Source organism: Charadrius vociferus, unplaced genomic scaffold, assembly GCF_000708025.1.
Source record: "Charadrius vociferus isolate BGI_N301 unplaced genomic scaffold, ASM70802v2 scaffold172, whole genome shotgun sequence".
Taxonomy (NCBI): domain Eukaryota; kingdom Metazoa; phylum Chordata; class Aves; order Charadriiformes; family Charadriidae; genus Charadrius; species Charadrius vociferus.
The window spans coordinates 1,153,785-1,165,892 of NW_009647217.1; the positions used below are offsets into that span (position 1 = coordinate 1,153,785).

Sequence of the window (12,108 nt, forward strand, 5' to 3'; positions counted from 1 at the left end):
TTCAGTCACAAGATGTTTTTTTTTTTTTTTTTTTTTTTTTTTTTCATAGATCTTTAAACGTTACCAGCTGGTATTTCATATTTTCTGTTTGGATTTCAAGTTACTTGTCTTAAAATGGGGCAAAGACTTGAAAGGAATTGAGTTGCCTCTCGAGCACGTGCTACCCTCCTCGTTTTGTTTTTTCCTCTGTGTTTTCTCCCTGCTTTGGGGTTAGATTCACGCTACCTTGCGCGTGCGTTTCATTTCGAGCGGGCTGAGTAACGAGATCTTTTGAGGTTGACCAGCGCCTCCCAGTTCAGCGAGACTGACGTATTGGGAACAACAGGGCAACAGCTTGCCACTGGTGATTATATGCTTGACTCATCGGGCAGAGGTTCTGGACACGGAGAGAAAGGGCTGATCCGATAATCTGGATGACCCGGGTGGGTGAACGTACTGCTTCGGTGGAGGAGGCTTGCGAGAAGAAACAGCAGGCATTACTGGTGTGAAGCAGCAGGGAGCGATCTGACTTGTTTCTCCATTGAGTCTTTTAGTTTTGAAGTTTGGTCACCGGGAGAGCTGCCTGGTGTCCGCGTTGAGAGATGGACACGTGTCCGGACTAGTTTTTGATGGGCAAGCGGCTCTTCAGGATGTAGTATGCATATGACAGTCAGATGAGCGTCCGAGAGCCCCTTCCACCCCCCTTCCGCCTGTCACCTGTCAAGCTGTCTGTTGCACAGAGGTGGCGGCGCACAGTCTAATTCACCTGAGAAAGAGAGCGTAGTTTCCCACACCTTTATCCTCCCTTTCGGTCATCCTGTCCCTAAAACACAAGCACCTTGGCAAACGGTCTTGTCCTCGTGCTCAGATTGCCTGCTTTCTTGCTCTTTTTGCCCCTTGTGAGCGGAGGGAATCTTTGAGGGACAGGCTTCGTGCAGGGACGCTCGCAAGTCTTTATCTTGGTCTTGTATTTACGGAGAAGGGTTCTCTGTAGAGAACCGGTCCTGTTACACGGGGAAATCCTCAAACCAAGAAGAGGGATGCTTGCGCAGTGGCGATTGTAAACTAGTAAACCAGGAGAGAGGGGGGGAAAAGGGAACAAGTCAGGTACGGGAGCTGATGTACCATATGCTAAGGGTGGATTTTGGTGGTGTTGACTGGTGGGTTTTTTTGTTCATTTGGGGCAGGATTAGCACGGAGCGGTGAGAGAGGGGAGAAACAGCAAAGCTTCTGCAAGGAAGAAGAGTTAACGCGCTTCACTGATAATTGACTGCTATCCAGAACAATTTTCCATTCTCATTTGGGCTTACCTGTCTGAAATTAACATTGTGTTTCTGAGTCTAAGCCTCGACTGGAAACCTCACTTCCTTTCTCTGTACGAATAAGCCAGGGTAGGTAGAATTGCAGCGTGTGATGGTTCCGCGTGCCGGCTGGATTCATGGAAGCGAACCAGAGTGTCTCTGGGGCCCCACAGCAGAATCGTTTGTCCTCTTTGAAACTGCCTGGGATACCTTGACCGCTGGGAACTAACAGAGTTCTCTTTTTGTAGAGTTCAGTGCAGATCACATTTGAAGAGGGTCCTCAGTTACCGCCAACCGCAAATATAAGTCGCGTGACGTGCAAGGGACAGTCGGACCACAGCATGGTAAGGCTTTGCTCTTCTGAATTGTATGGTGTGGGGTTTCTCCGTTGACTGACGGTGTGTTCTACGGAGACCGCAGAGGCCTGTGTCATGGGGACGGTGGAACCAGGGAAGTTTCGGGTGCAGTCTGTTGTTGAGTTCAGAGGCCCGTCGATGGGCTTGTAAGATTGCAGCTCTGGGGCTGCGCGTTGGTGAGCTCTGGGAGAGCCCTGGGGGCAGATGCGTTGGTGGAGCTGGGGCGTATGGATGCCGAGCCCAAAAATCGGGGTCCTGCACTGGAGAGGAGAAGAGAGCTCCTGTCTCCGATACGTCCTTACTGCTTCGTGTACGGAGTCTGAGATGGTAGGTTCACAGTGCAGAACTGTGTCTGGGAGTAAGCCTGATGCTTCTTTCCTGCCACGAGGGGTCAACCTTGCCTGCTGCTTTTAGAGGTTTTACCGTCGCCCGGCCGCCTCTCGTCAAGGATATAAACTCATCTCCTTCATTTTCTCTCCAGGTGCTATCCTGCCATCTGTCCGCTGAAGCTGTGAAATTCCCCGTCTCTGTTACACAGCAGTCCCCAGCTGCTGTTTCTGTGGACACTTATCACGTCACTTTGGCTGTGCTGCAGGCTCAGGTAAGAGTTGTAAAAAGTTAGCCGTTGAACTTGTTCTTTGACCCAGCCCCGTGGCAGTATAGAAAGGAGGGCCTGATTTAGTGCAAATGAAAGCTGCGTCATGCCGGAAGAAGCAGCATGCTGTCGCTAACGTTTGGAGGGTTGGCAAATATTCCTGATCTGGGTGCCGAGTCCCATTTTTGGAGTCTTGTTCCGCAGATCTTGGCTACGTCACGTTGCTGTAACAAAATGCAGAGAGATTTGAGGCGTGGTAGCGTTCTAGACTGTGTTTTTAAGGGTGCGTTTGAGAAACGAAAGGTCCGCGGAGTTCAATTCCCCTCATGGTGTGATGGATAGGAAAAGATGCACCCTGTCCTTAGGTATAATTATAGCGGTGTCCCGGTTGTTGGTGTGAAAAAGAAATCCTCGGTGCGAAGCGGTCTGCGTGTCAGTGCTCCCCTTAATATATTCACAAGAGCGTGATACAGATTTTTTCCTGTGTGTTGAGCAGTGGAGATGCTTCTTCCACAACAGAAGCTTTGTGAAATCGCAGTGGGTGCTAACTCCGTAGTCACTTTGTGGATGGATTCGCTTCTCTGGAATGTGCTTTTGTTCCCATCGTGAAGAAGGGCTTGACGCTGGACACGGTATCTTGCTTGGAGGCTGTGCGCTTGTTTGCGCTATAGGGAGACGTGGCGAAATTAGAAGTAATTCTATGGTAGCAGAAGCCAATCCCATGCGATTGCAGGTGTTGCGGTTGGAAGTCTGTCCTAGAACCCCTTTGCTCTCAGAAGCTCTATTAAAATTTTCAAGCTACGTTTATCGGATCATCCCGGTTTGGTTTTGTGCCTCCCTTCCGTGGTCGTTTAAATAGCTCCCCCCTCTCTCTCCTCGGTGTTTAGCGCGCCTGCTGCCGATCTAGTTGTGGATGGCAACTGCGGTCTCTTTTCATCTTTGCGTAGTCTCTGGTAGCCGGGTGGCTTTTGTAACACCTCATCAAATTGTTCCTGTACTCGCTGGCATTTTCTAGGTCTCCTTGTCTGCCCCCGCTGAAGTTTTGGGTTGATAGTTCTTGTAGAGAATCGCACGTGGTATTCTAATTGAGGTCTCGCTGCTGCATTGTGAAATGCTGGTAAGGTTACCAGATGCCTATTGGTCAGAACGCTTCAGGTACTGTATTCCCAAATGCGCCTTGCCTCTTTCGTGGACCTCTTGGTGGTTACTTACCTGGCTTCCGTGTCCCGGATCTGTCACTTTCAACCGATGACCCTCTGCGTTCACGGTACATAAATGTCAGTCTGTCAGATACTTTAGAACTATGTTAAATTTCATTCCCCTGTTTTTACCAAAGCTATTGGGCCAGGAGTTCTTCCTGGGTGGTTCTGTTTCTGTCTGTTGCATTACTGATGCCTTTCAGCTGTATGGCCGTGCAACTTTTCAGCTGAACTATGGGATGGTCTACAGGCTGGTTTGCTGTTGCAGACTGTTGGTGACCTGGATGAGTTTTCAGGTTTTGTCTCTTACGGTTGCAACGGTGTGAGGGCCTTTCGGTTGCTGAATTTGAAGCAGGGTGACAAGCACCTAACGGGAAGAGAAACTGTTCTTGACTATGGGTATTTGTTCTGGGCCAGGTGGAGATCCACTTGGAGGAGATACAGGATGAAGGTCTCCTGGTGTCATGGATGTTCAAGGACAGACCAGAATTGAATCTTTCGGTTCTTCCAAGACTTCAGCTTTGCGAGGTGAGCAGCAACCAGTGCGAGGCTGGACCCTCGTGGCGGGAAGGGCGGGAGGGGCGGAAACAGCGCTGAGCCAGGAGGAAGGCTGCTGCGAAATGGAGAGACTGGTAACTCGCTGTTGCGGCTCCTCAGGGTGAGGGAGGGGATTCTTTTGCCCTGGAATCGGTACTGGCTCAGCTCTGTCAAAACGGCGCATCCTCAGGAGGGCCGAAGCAGTATCGCTGTCTGTTGTCCGAGTTGGGTGTAACAGCTGAATGGGAGTCTGCGTAGCAAAAAAAGGCTTTCTGTCTACGTAGGTCCTCCTGCTGTTGTCAGATGTAGAGCTGCAAAATGAGCTAGGTTGGTTTGTTTGGGGTTGTGGGTTTGTTTTTTGGGGGGGATTTTTTTGAGAGGTTACTGTGCAGAACCCGTGGGTATTAGAGGTTTAACAAGCTGAATGCGGGCGTGCTTGTGCTTATGTGATCCAAATAGGTTCGCTGATTTGTTTGTTTGATTGACGCTCTTGTTGGTTTATCCCGAGTAGATGTAGGAATGTGGCTGTTCTCCCAAAAGCGTGGTAGTGCCGTCTCATGAGGTGGTGAGGATGCGGCGAACTGTAAAAGGTGTACTGTCAAAATTTGCAACTGGGAGACTACAGATGCAAAGGCTTAGTTTGTCTCATTTAGGCAATTTACATTTGCCTGCAGCTGTTACACAGAAGCTTTAAGCACTGGGGGGAGCAAGTACAGGATACGGGAAGAGTACCTGGGAGGCTATTACCCGCAGAAAGACCGTTTAGCATCTTAGAGGCTCAAGAGGCAGTTGGAGCCCTATAAGGAGAAAATAGGTGTGCCGCGTTATGACTTACCTGCATTTCCTCTTTGATTTGCGGAGAGAAGAATGAAGGGAGAGCGGATCTGTCCACCGTAAAGGATCTGATCGAGGATACCATCGTCAGCACGCAGCCAGCCATGATTGTGAATCTGAAGGCCTGCACCGCTGGAGCCGGTGCGGTAAGGCTCTCTCCTTGTGTCATTCTTGTGCCTCAAACACTGCGCGCCGGGGCGCTTCTGAGGGCTGAGGGTCAGGCAGGAATTCGAGTGCTGAGACTCGCTTCTGGGTGACAGCCGCATCCTGACCTCTGCTGTCATAGGAGTTGGGGTACTGTGGCACGGGGAGCAGGGATAATCGGAAAGCGCTCTGAAAGGCCGCTCTGTTTGTACGTGTTTCCTGAACGCTGAGTGCCAGTTGAGTTGAGGTGGAGCTGGACTGCCTGAGACGCATCTGTCTTTTGGCAGTCTCTCTGTTGCTCTGAACGCCGAGGCTCCATCCAGGGCAGCCTTTACGGGCACGGAGCGGTCCGTGGTTTGTCGCCTTCGGTTGTCCATCTGGCAGCCAGCGAGTGCGTTCTCGTCTGTCTCTTTTCCCGTCTGCCTTAAATTTCCCATCTGAATTAATGTGGGGACCCACCAGAGATCGATAGCTCGGGGAACCCGCAGCATCTCTTGATGGCTCCGTGGGTATTCCCCCGTGTTGGTGTGAGGAGCTACTTAGTAGATGCGAGGACGAACATCGCGCGTCTCGCTGCTGTCTGCTGGCGTGTGAACGATAAAGGCATCGGTCTCGCTCTCGTCATTCCTCAGGTACCCAGCAATAAGCTGACTCGAGAGTCCCCGTCCGGAGTAGCAGCAGCCCCTCTGGGTTCTAAGCTGTTGCTCCGGAATCTTCGAGTGCTGAACTTGGGCTGCCAGGGGAAGGGAGGTAAGCGTGAAAACATTGCTTATCCGCAGGGGCAAGCGCGCAGGTGGGGAGATTGGAGCGAGTGGATGTTTTGGGTGGGTTTGAGTGGAAAAGAGGGGCGCGTGTTCACTAAGCTGCTGCCTCGTGTTGACAAGCGCGCGCATGTGCTCCGTCCCTCTGTTGCAGGAGTCGGGGCGATATGCTGCATGGCAGAGCTAGACAGCCCCCCGCAGCAGAAGCGGACGAGGCCGGTGATAGCTGGCAGTGCCGGCGCTGCAGCAGAGATGGAGTGGAACGAGGAGCTCTTTCTGTAAGTGTCTGCCCTCCTTCTGGCTGGCACGGTCTCTGCGTGTCATTACCACGCTGCAGTAACTGATGCGGTCGGTGCAGACGTGAAGTCTGCGCTTGCAGGACAGCACGTCTTTGTGCTGCCTGCGTGCCGGGCTGCCGATTCTGGCGATTTGACCCAGCTCGCGTACGTACTTCCCGCTTCTCTGGATGCCCCGTGTTTTAACTGGGTGGGCAGCGTGTGGGAGCGGCAGGTGCAGAAGGCCTGGAGCGTAAATCTCAGCCTTCCAGACGGATCGCCCTCTCAACTTCCCCTGGCAGCCTACACAGCCTCGCAGGGGACGTGAACTGGAGTTTGCCGTCCCTTGTGTCCTCCACAGTACCCCGGGTATACTGGAGCTTTGGAAAAGGTGACAAGGCGTGTGAGATTCGAGGGAGGGAAGGTAGAGAATGGGGTTGCCTGCTCCGTAGCTGTTTGGCAAAGTTGGCCTAATACCGGCCCGTCTTTTTCTGTTTCAACAGGGAGTTGGGACCTAGAAGTAAGGAGCTGAAGCTGCGGGTGCTGGGGAGCAGTGACGGAGCTGGAAGTGAGTGCAGGCAGCCGTAAGATGGATTGTAAGACGGGGAGACAAAAACGGCTAAGGCACCTCCTGTGCTTTGAGCCTGTCGTAGCTCTGTGTCAGTATGATGCGTGATGAACGCTGCAAAGGATTTTTCATGTCCAGCTTTACGTGAGCCTCTGACCGCGTGAAGTAACTCCGGAGTCTCTTCTTAGTGAAAAACACTTACTCTGTCCTTTTTGGTACTCGGGAGGTTCCCCGTGGCCCGCCTGTCTCCACTCTGAAGCGGGGAGAGGGACGCGGGGATTTGCCCCTGGATATTGGAGGAATGTTGCGGAAGGCTCTTAACTCTTTTCGTTTATACTTGGTCAGGGACTAACTGCAGGACCTATTTTTGATGGAGGCCGCACAAGAGCCACCTATTTAAGGGAGCTGATTTTTGCGTTGGTAAAGAGGAGTAGAGGAGCTCTGCCCACCCCTTCCCCGCCTCAAACCTGGGAGTCACGGGGGATCCGCTTCGTTGGCCCACAGGGCTGCTTCTCAAAAGCAGCCTGGGTTGCCTGGGACCCATCTGAGGTGCCGAGGTCACGTGGCGTGTTCTGTTTTCTTCTTCCTTCTCTCAGATGTGCTGCTGGCACATGCCACGGTTTTGCTTGATTCTGCGGGCAAACAACCGTCTGGGAGACAGGTCTGCTCTCTGGCCCCAGGAGCTGGGCGGTCACTGGCAGCTGAAGCTACCGTTATATTAGAGGTGAGCTCAGGACTCCGTATGCTTGGCACAAACACGGGCTCCAGAAGCCTTCACGACGTAAGCCTCTAGCTAGAGACGAGAATGGTTAAGCCTGGGCTCGTCGCAGGGGACCGGCAGGCCCTTAGGCCGAGGAGAGGTGCCGCCTGGCCCTCGATCCCCGAGCCTCCCTCCGTTCAACCGACTTTGTAGCGGGGATGCTCCTCAGTGCCCAGAGCAGTAGCTTTTGTCACCCAAATGCCTGCCTTTCCGTCTGGGAGGAGGAGAGCCTCTCTGAGCTGTGCTTTACTCTTTGTAGCTGCTATTCCAGGAGTCTCCTGCATCTTTGAACGCTCAGCACGCCACATCTCTGCGAACCAGCATCACCCCCACTAAGAAGGTGGAGATGGACCGCACCATCATGCCCGACGGCACCATCGTGACTACTGTCACCACGATTCAGTCCCGGCCCAAGGCAGACTGCAAACTGGGTGAGGCTGCCCCGCGACAGGCATCGTGTGCGAGTGGCTGCTATCGGGGTAGAGGCTCAGCCACGGTCTTCCCTAGGCCGCTCACGCAGGCGGTAGCAAAACTGTTTAGCCATTGTATGTTGTGGTTGCCGCAGACTCGTGCCTTGCGCGGCGCTTTTGGCTTCTGGGTGGGAACGCAGACGTCGTTGCCGTTCCCTTAGCGTCTGGTGGCTGGCTGGCTGGAGATTCATGTGTAGCCTTGGGGGAGGGAACTAATGCGGCCCCGCGTCTGGGGGGAGGCGAGAGAGGGATGAGCCGTTCTGACACCCTTTGGTGGCGGGAGGTCCCAACTCTAACGTGGATACTGCCGCGTAACCTCTGCTGATGTCGGGCTAAGCGTTTTGCCACTCTTCCTCTACTATCTTCACCGCTAAAGAAGTTAAGCTGCACGTCCTGAATGTGGAGCCAAAATCACGTTGACCTTGCTTACCTAAGGGTTGTTGCTGCTTGCGGTATGACATCCTGATGAATGTGGTGTCGGATAGTCCGTGAGGTGGGGCTGGGAAACGGCACGAACACGGTTTAAGGACGGGGCTGCTTCACCTATCTTTTTCTAGTAGGCTTCTTACTACTTTGCTGCCGCCGAGCCTCACGGAGCCACCCTCTGCAGGCTTTCCGTGTGCGCTGGAGGCTTTTTGGGGGTGCGCGTAGGGGGCCACGATACAGTAGTGAAGTCGCCTAAGCTTCATGTCCGCTCACCCGTGTCTCTGTCTCTCTGCCTCTCTTTCACTGTGAAGATTCACCATCTAGGTCGCCTTCCAAGGTAGAAGTGACCGAAAAGAAGACAACGGTGCTTTTGGAGAGCGGCTGCCCTCGCAGCGCCTTGCCCAGCGGTAGCCGTAAGTGCTTGGAAATCCAAGGTTCTTACCCGAGCAACTGCGTTTTTTACACTTTCTTGGAGAGTGGCAGTCTTAATGCGGGTCACTGAACTCATCCGCGTTTACTGCAGAAGAGGATGTCCAAGTGCCTAATGGAGGTGGGGTGGGGGGCAGGTAAAAGAAATTCCACTTTGGCTATCCGGTCCGTGACTCTGGGTGTTCCGCTGCTTGACAAGAACTTTCCGGGCTATCTGGACCCAAAAGAGCTTTGTTTACCCTGTACTTGGGGCTTCGGTTGTCTCCGGGACGGAGCGCTGCAGCTGTTTTGACAGTTTGCGGCCAAGACTGCCCAAAATCTTGGGAGCCTTTGTAAGTCTTAATTGAGCGGGAAGGGTATTTTGACGATACGCCTGGTGGGAAATCAAACTTTTCGGGTGCCTAAAAGGGATGAGCGCTCTATGGAGCTTCCTTCCTTTGGTTTATTTGGGCAGGTCCGTAATAAGTTCCGTTCTCTACCTTTGTGCACATTTTGTTGCCTATTACAAGCATCGCGGTCAGCGAGCGACCTCTTGCCCGTGCTGAAGGTTGCTACTTCAAGCGTCGGTATCTTTCTTGTGCTCAGGGGATAGCCGTATGCCCAACGGCTTGGATCCAGTGGCCGAGACGGCGATCAGGCAGCTGACTGAGACGAATAACAAGCCTGCCAAGAAGACCCCGACGAAACGTAGCACGCTGATCATCTCGGGAGTGTCCAAGGTCTCTGGTAGCTAGGGGGCTCCATTTCCAATCTGGGAGGTTGTTTCTAGGGATGCGTGCGTGAATCCATCCTATCCTTTAGGGACTAGCGTGGAAAGGTTCCAGCACAGATGATTTGCTTGGCGGAACCCTCTCGCTGCTTCCTTGCAGATCGTTGCTGCTTTTCAGTGACTGTCAAAGGTACCTCGCCGGTTTTCAGGGCAGCTGCAGTGGGAGTTCACAAAGGGCAGCTGCAGAAAGGGAGGTTGCTGCCGTAGCTGGTTGGGAACCTCCCGGAGAATCTAAGGTGTTCTCCTTGGATTTGCCTACGGGGGCGAGGGAAGTGCTGCAGAATGCTTTGGAATCCGCCATATTCCCGTATGTCTCAGCAAGAGTGCCGATCGTGCGTCAGTGCTGTCTAGCATTGGTGGATCAGAACGTAGGTGTGGATGCAAGAAGGGAGATGAATGCGATTCCTTTAGACCCTGTCTTCCTGTCTGTCTGACCTTGCAACCCCCCTCCAGGTACCTATCGCTCAAGACGAAACGGCACTTTCTCTGGGTTACGCCGCATCCCTGGAGGCCACAGCATACGGGGATTCTGCGGCAGAGCACGCCGCTGACCGGACGCACGATTCTACTGAATCGTCACAGCTGCTGGAAGCGTCGCCATCGGGACAAAGGGCCAGTCAGGAGCTCGATGAGACGACGCGATCAGACATCTCTGAGAGACCATCGGTGGAAGATGTCGAGTCTGAAACTGGCTCCACAGGAGCCCTCGAGACCAGGAGCTTGAAAGATCACAAAGGTAAGGATGAACCGTTATACGCGAGCTAACGTTAGCCTGTTGTACTTGAGGACAAAGCGGCATCCGAGTTCCCTGCCCGAGCGTGGGGGCTGCAGCCGGCTTTCGGTTTGGCGAGGCGCGGCTTCTGCTGGAGCCTGGAAAAGCCTGCCTCTCTTCTACGCTTCCCACCGGAGCGGTTCCAAACTCCTCTATCTGCAGGTGTCCGATTCCTATGGCCTTTCTGGTGTCTGTTCCGAATGCACACGGGAACCCTATGTAGCGCGCGTGTTGCCGAGAACCTATTTTTGCTCCTTGGCCTCTGGGTCCGCAGATCAGGGGCGCATCCGTAATAATGATTCCTCCTCTGAATTCGGCATTCTCTGGCACAGACATGGAGGCCGCCCACCCACGTGGATTGTAAGGGCCTCGATGCCCTCCCTCTTTCTCCATTAACATCAAAGCAGCTGGCGCCTCTGACCTCTCGTACCATAGGATGTCCGCACAAATTCTCTGCATTTGAAAGACAGAGCTAGCCTGCCGTGACCAAGCTGCTGTTCTGGACTTTCCGTGCTGGTGTCGGTTAGGCAGATGCCGCACCTTGTATTTGTCTGCCTGTGGCCATGACAGTTTCGGTTAGCTACAAACGTATATAAACAAGCGCAAGCCAAAATCTCGATCGCTCGGAATATCAGAGCGGGATGAGTTTTGGGGGGTTGTGCTCTCGTACAACCAGCTACAGTTTGAACTGTGCTGGCCCCTTGTTTGCTTGTCAGCAGGTAGAGAGGTGCGTGGCCCAGATTCTCGAGAGACTTAGTGGGCCGGAAAGAGAAGGAAGAAAACAGAAAGCGAGCCCCCTCTGTAGGAAATACTGTTGTATCTTTTGTGTGGCATGCGGGTTTTGGATATGCCGTCCAGGGCCGTCGCCGTTACTTGTTTCCAGATTTGGGCATCTCGTGAGACTGCGAGCAGTTGTTCGGGGAGGGGGGGGGCGCATGATGACCCGCTAACCTGGGCGCCCTTGAGACGGGCTAGTCCGAGAGGCCTTTTCCGCGCTGTGTGGTCCTCCTGGCGTCTCCACGTGCAGATGTTCTCGCTTGTTTTCCATTCACATGAGTCTTAGCTTTCTATTACAACTCCGCACGCTTTCACTGAAAGGATAACGTTGTTCTGCAAAAGGAAGGAGATGCAGAAGGGACGCGTGACGGAGCGCTTAGGGAAGCAGCTTGTTGATATCGCAGTCTATCCCGAACGTAGACTTTGCCTTGCAGCTGGGAGCTGGGATTCACTGACTTGCCGCGCGCTTCCTCTGCTCGGGGTGGAAGAGGTCTTTGCCGCTCATCTGAGAGCAGCCAGGCGCGGTATTGCCCCCGAGACTCATCGTGACAGGATACTATCGTGGTTTCCATCTCCTTCCTTTCTGTCTCTGCAGTTAGCTTTCTTCGGAGCGGTACCAAGCTCATCTTCCGGAGAAGGAGCAAGCAGAAGGAAGCGGGCCTGAGCCAGTCACACGATGACTTGTCCAACGTCGCCGCCAACTCCGCCGCCAGGAAGAAAGCCGGCAGCTTCTCCCGCCGCCTCATCAAGCGCTTCTCCTTCAAGTCTAAATCCAAACCCAAAGCTAGCGATAGCACCACAGGAGGTGAGAACTGAAGGAGGGAGAAGCCTATCGGAACCATTGCGCAGAGGTCCTTTTCTAGTCTCTTGTCTTCCCGCTCCGCGGTATCTGTGACCTGCCGTCCAGTTCCTTCCAACCTTGGCTGAGGGAAGACACCCCAGCGCTTTACGCCGTTTGGGGAGCGGAGGTGGTGAACGCAGGCTGAGGCTGCTCGTCTGCCTTGGCTTAGGCTTCTTGGACCGTCGTACCCGACGTGCTCTCCCAGAAAATCCAGGTGGCATGCTGATCCCCGCAGGCGTCCCGGGAGTCGCAGAAGTGACTGCCTCCATAGCTGTCTGGCATCGCTGGGTGCGTCCTGGAAAAGCCGGGGGGCCT

The 12,108-nt window shown here is 53.7% G+C and overlaps 1 protein-coding gene across 1 annotated transcript in view; it reads left to right on the top strand.

Moving 5' to 3' along the window:
* Positions 1-11,768, top strand: part of C2CD2L (C2CD2-like) — a 13,049-nt gene extending 1,281 nt beyond the window's left edge. Inside the window, exons 2-14 of the mRNA XM_009879527.1 lie at positions 1,529-1,624; positions 2,118-2,237; positions 3,848-3,958; positions 4,831-4,947; positions 5,578-5,695; positions 5,861-5,984; positions 6,485-6,549; positions 7,146-7,273; positions 7,569-7,740; positions 8,517-8,618; positions 9,220-9,353; positions 9,857-10,139; positions 11,548-11,768. Coding sequence (XP_009877829.1) covers positions 1,529-1,624; positions 2,118-2,237; positions 3,848-3,958; positions 4,831-4,947; positions 5,578-5,695; positions 5,861-5,984; positions 6,485-6,549; positions 7,146-7,273; positions 7,569-7,740; positions 8,517-8,618; positions 9,220-9,353; positions 9,857-10,139; positions 11,548-11,768 — 1,791 coding nt within the window. The remainder of the gene's footprint in view (positions 1-1,528; positions 1,625-2,117; positions 2,238-3,847; positions 3,959-4,830; positions 4,948-5,577; positions 5,696-5,860; positions 5,985-6,484; positions 6,550-7,145; positions 7,274-7,568; positions 7,741-8,516; positions 8,619-9,219; positions 9,354-9,856; positions 10,140-11,547) is intronic.
* Positions 11,769-12,108: the final 340 nt, after the last annotated feature.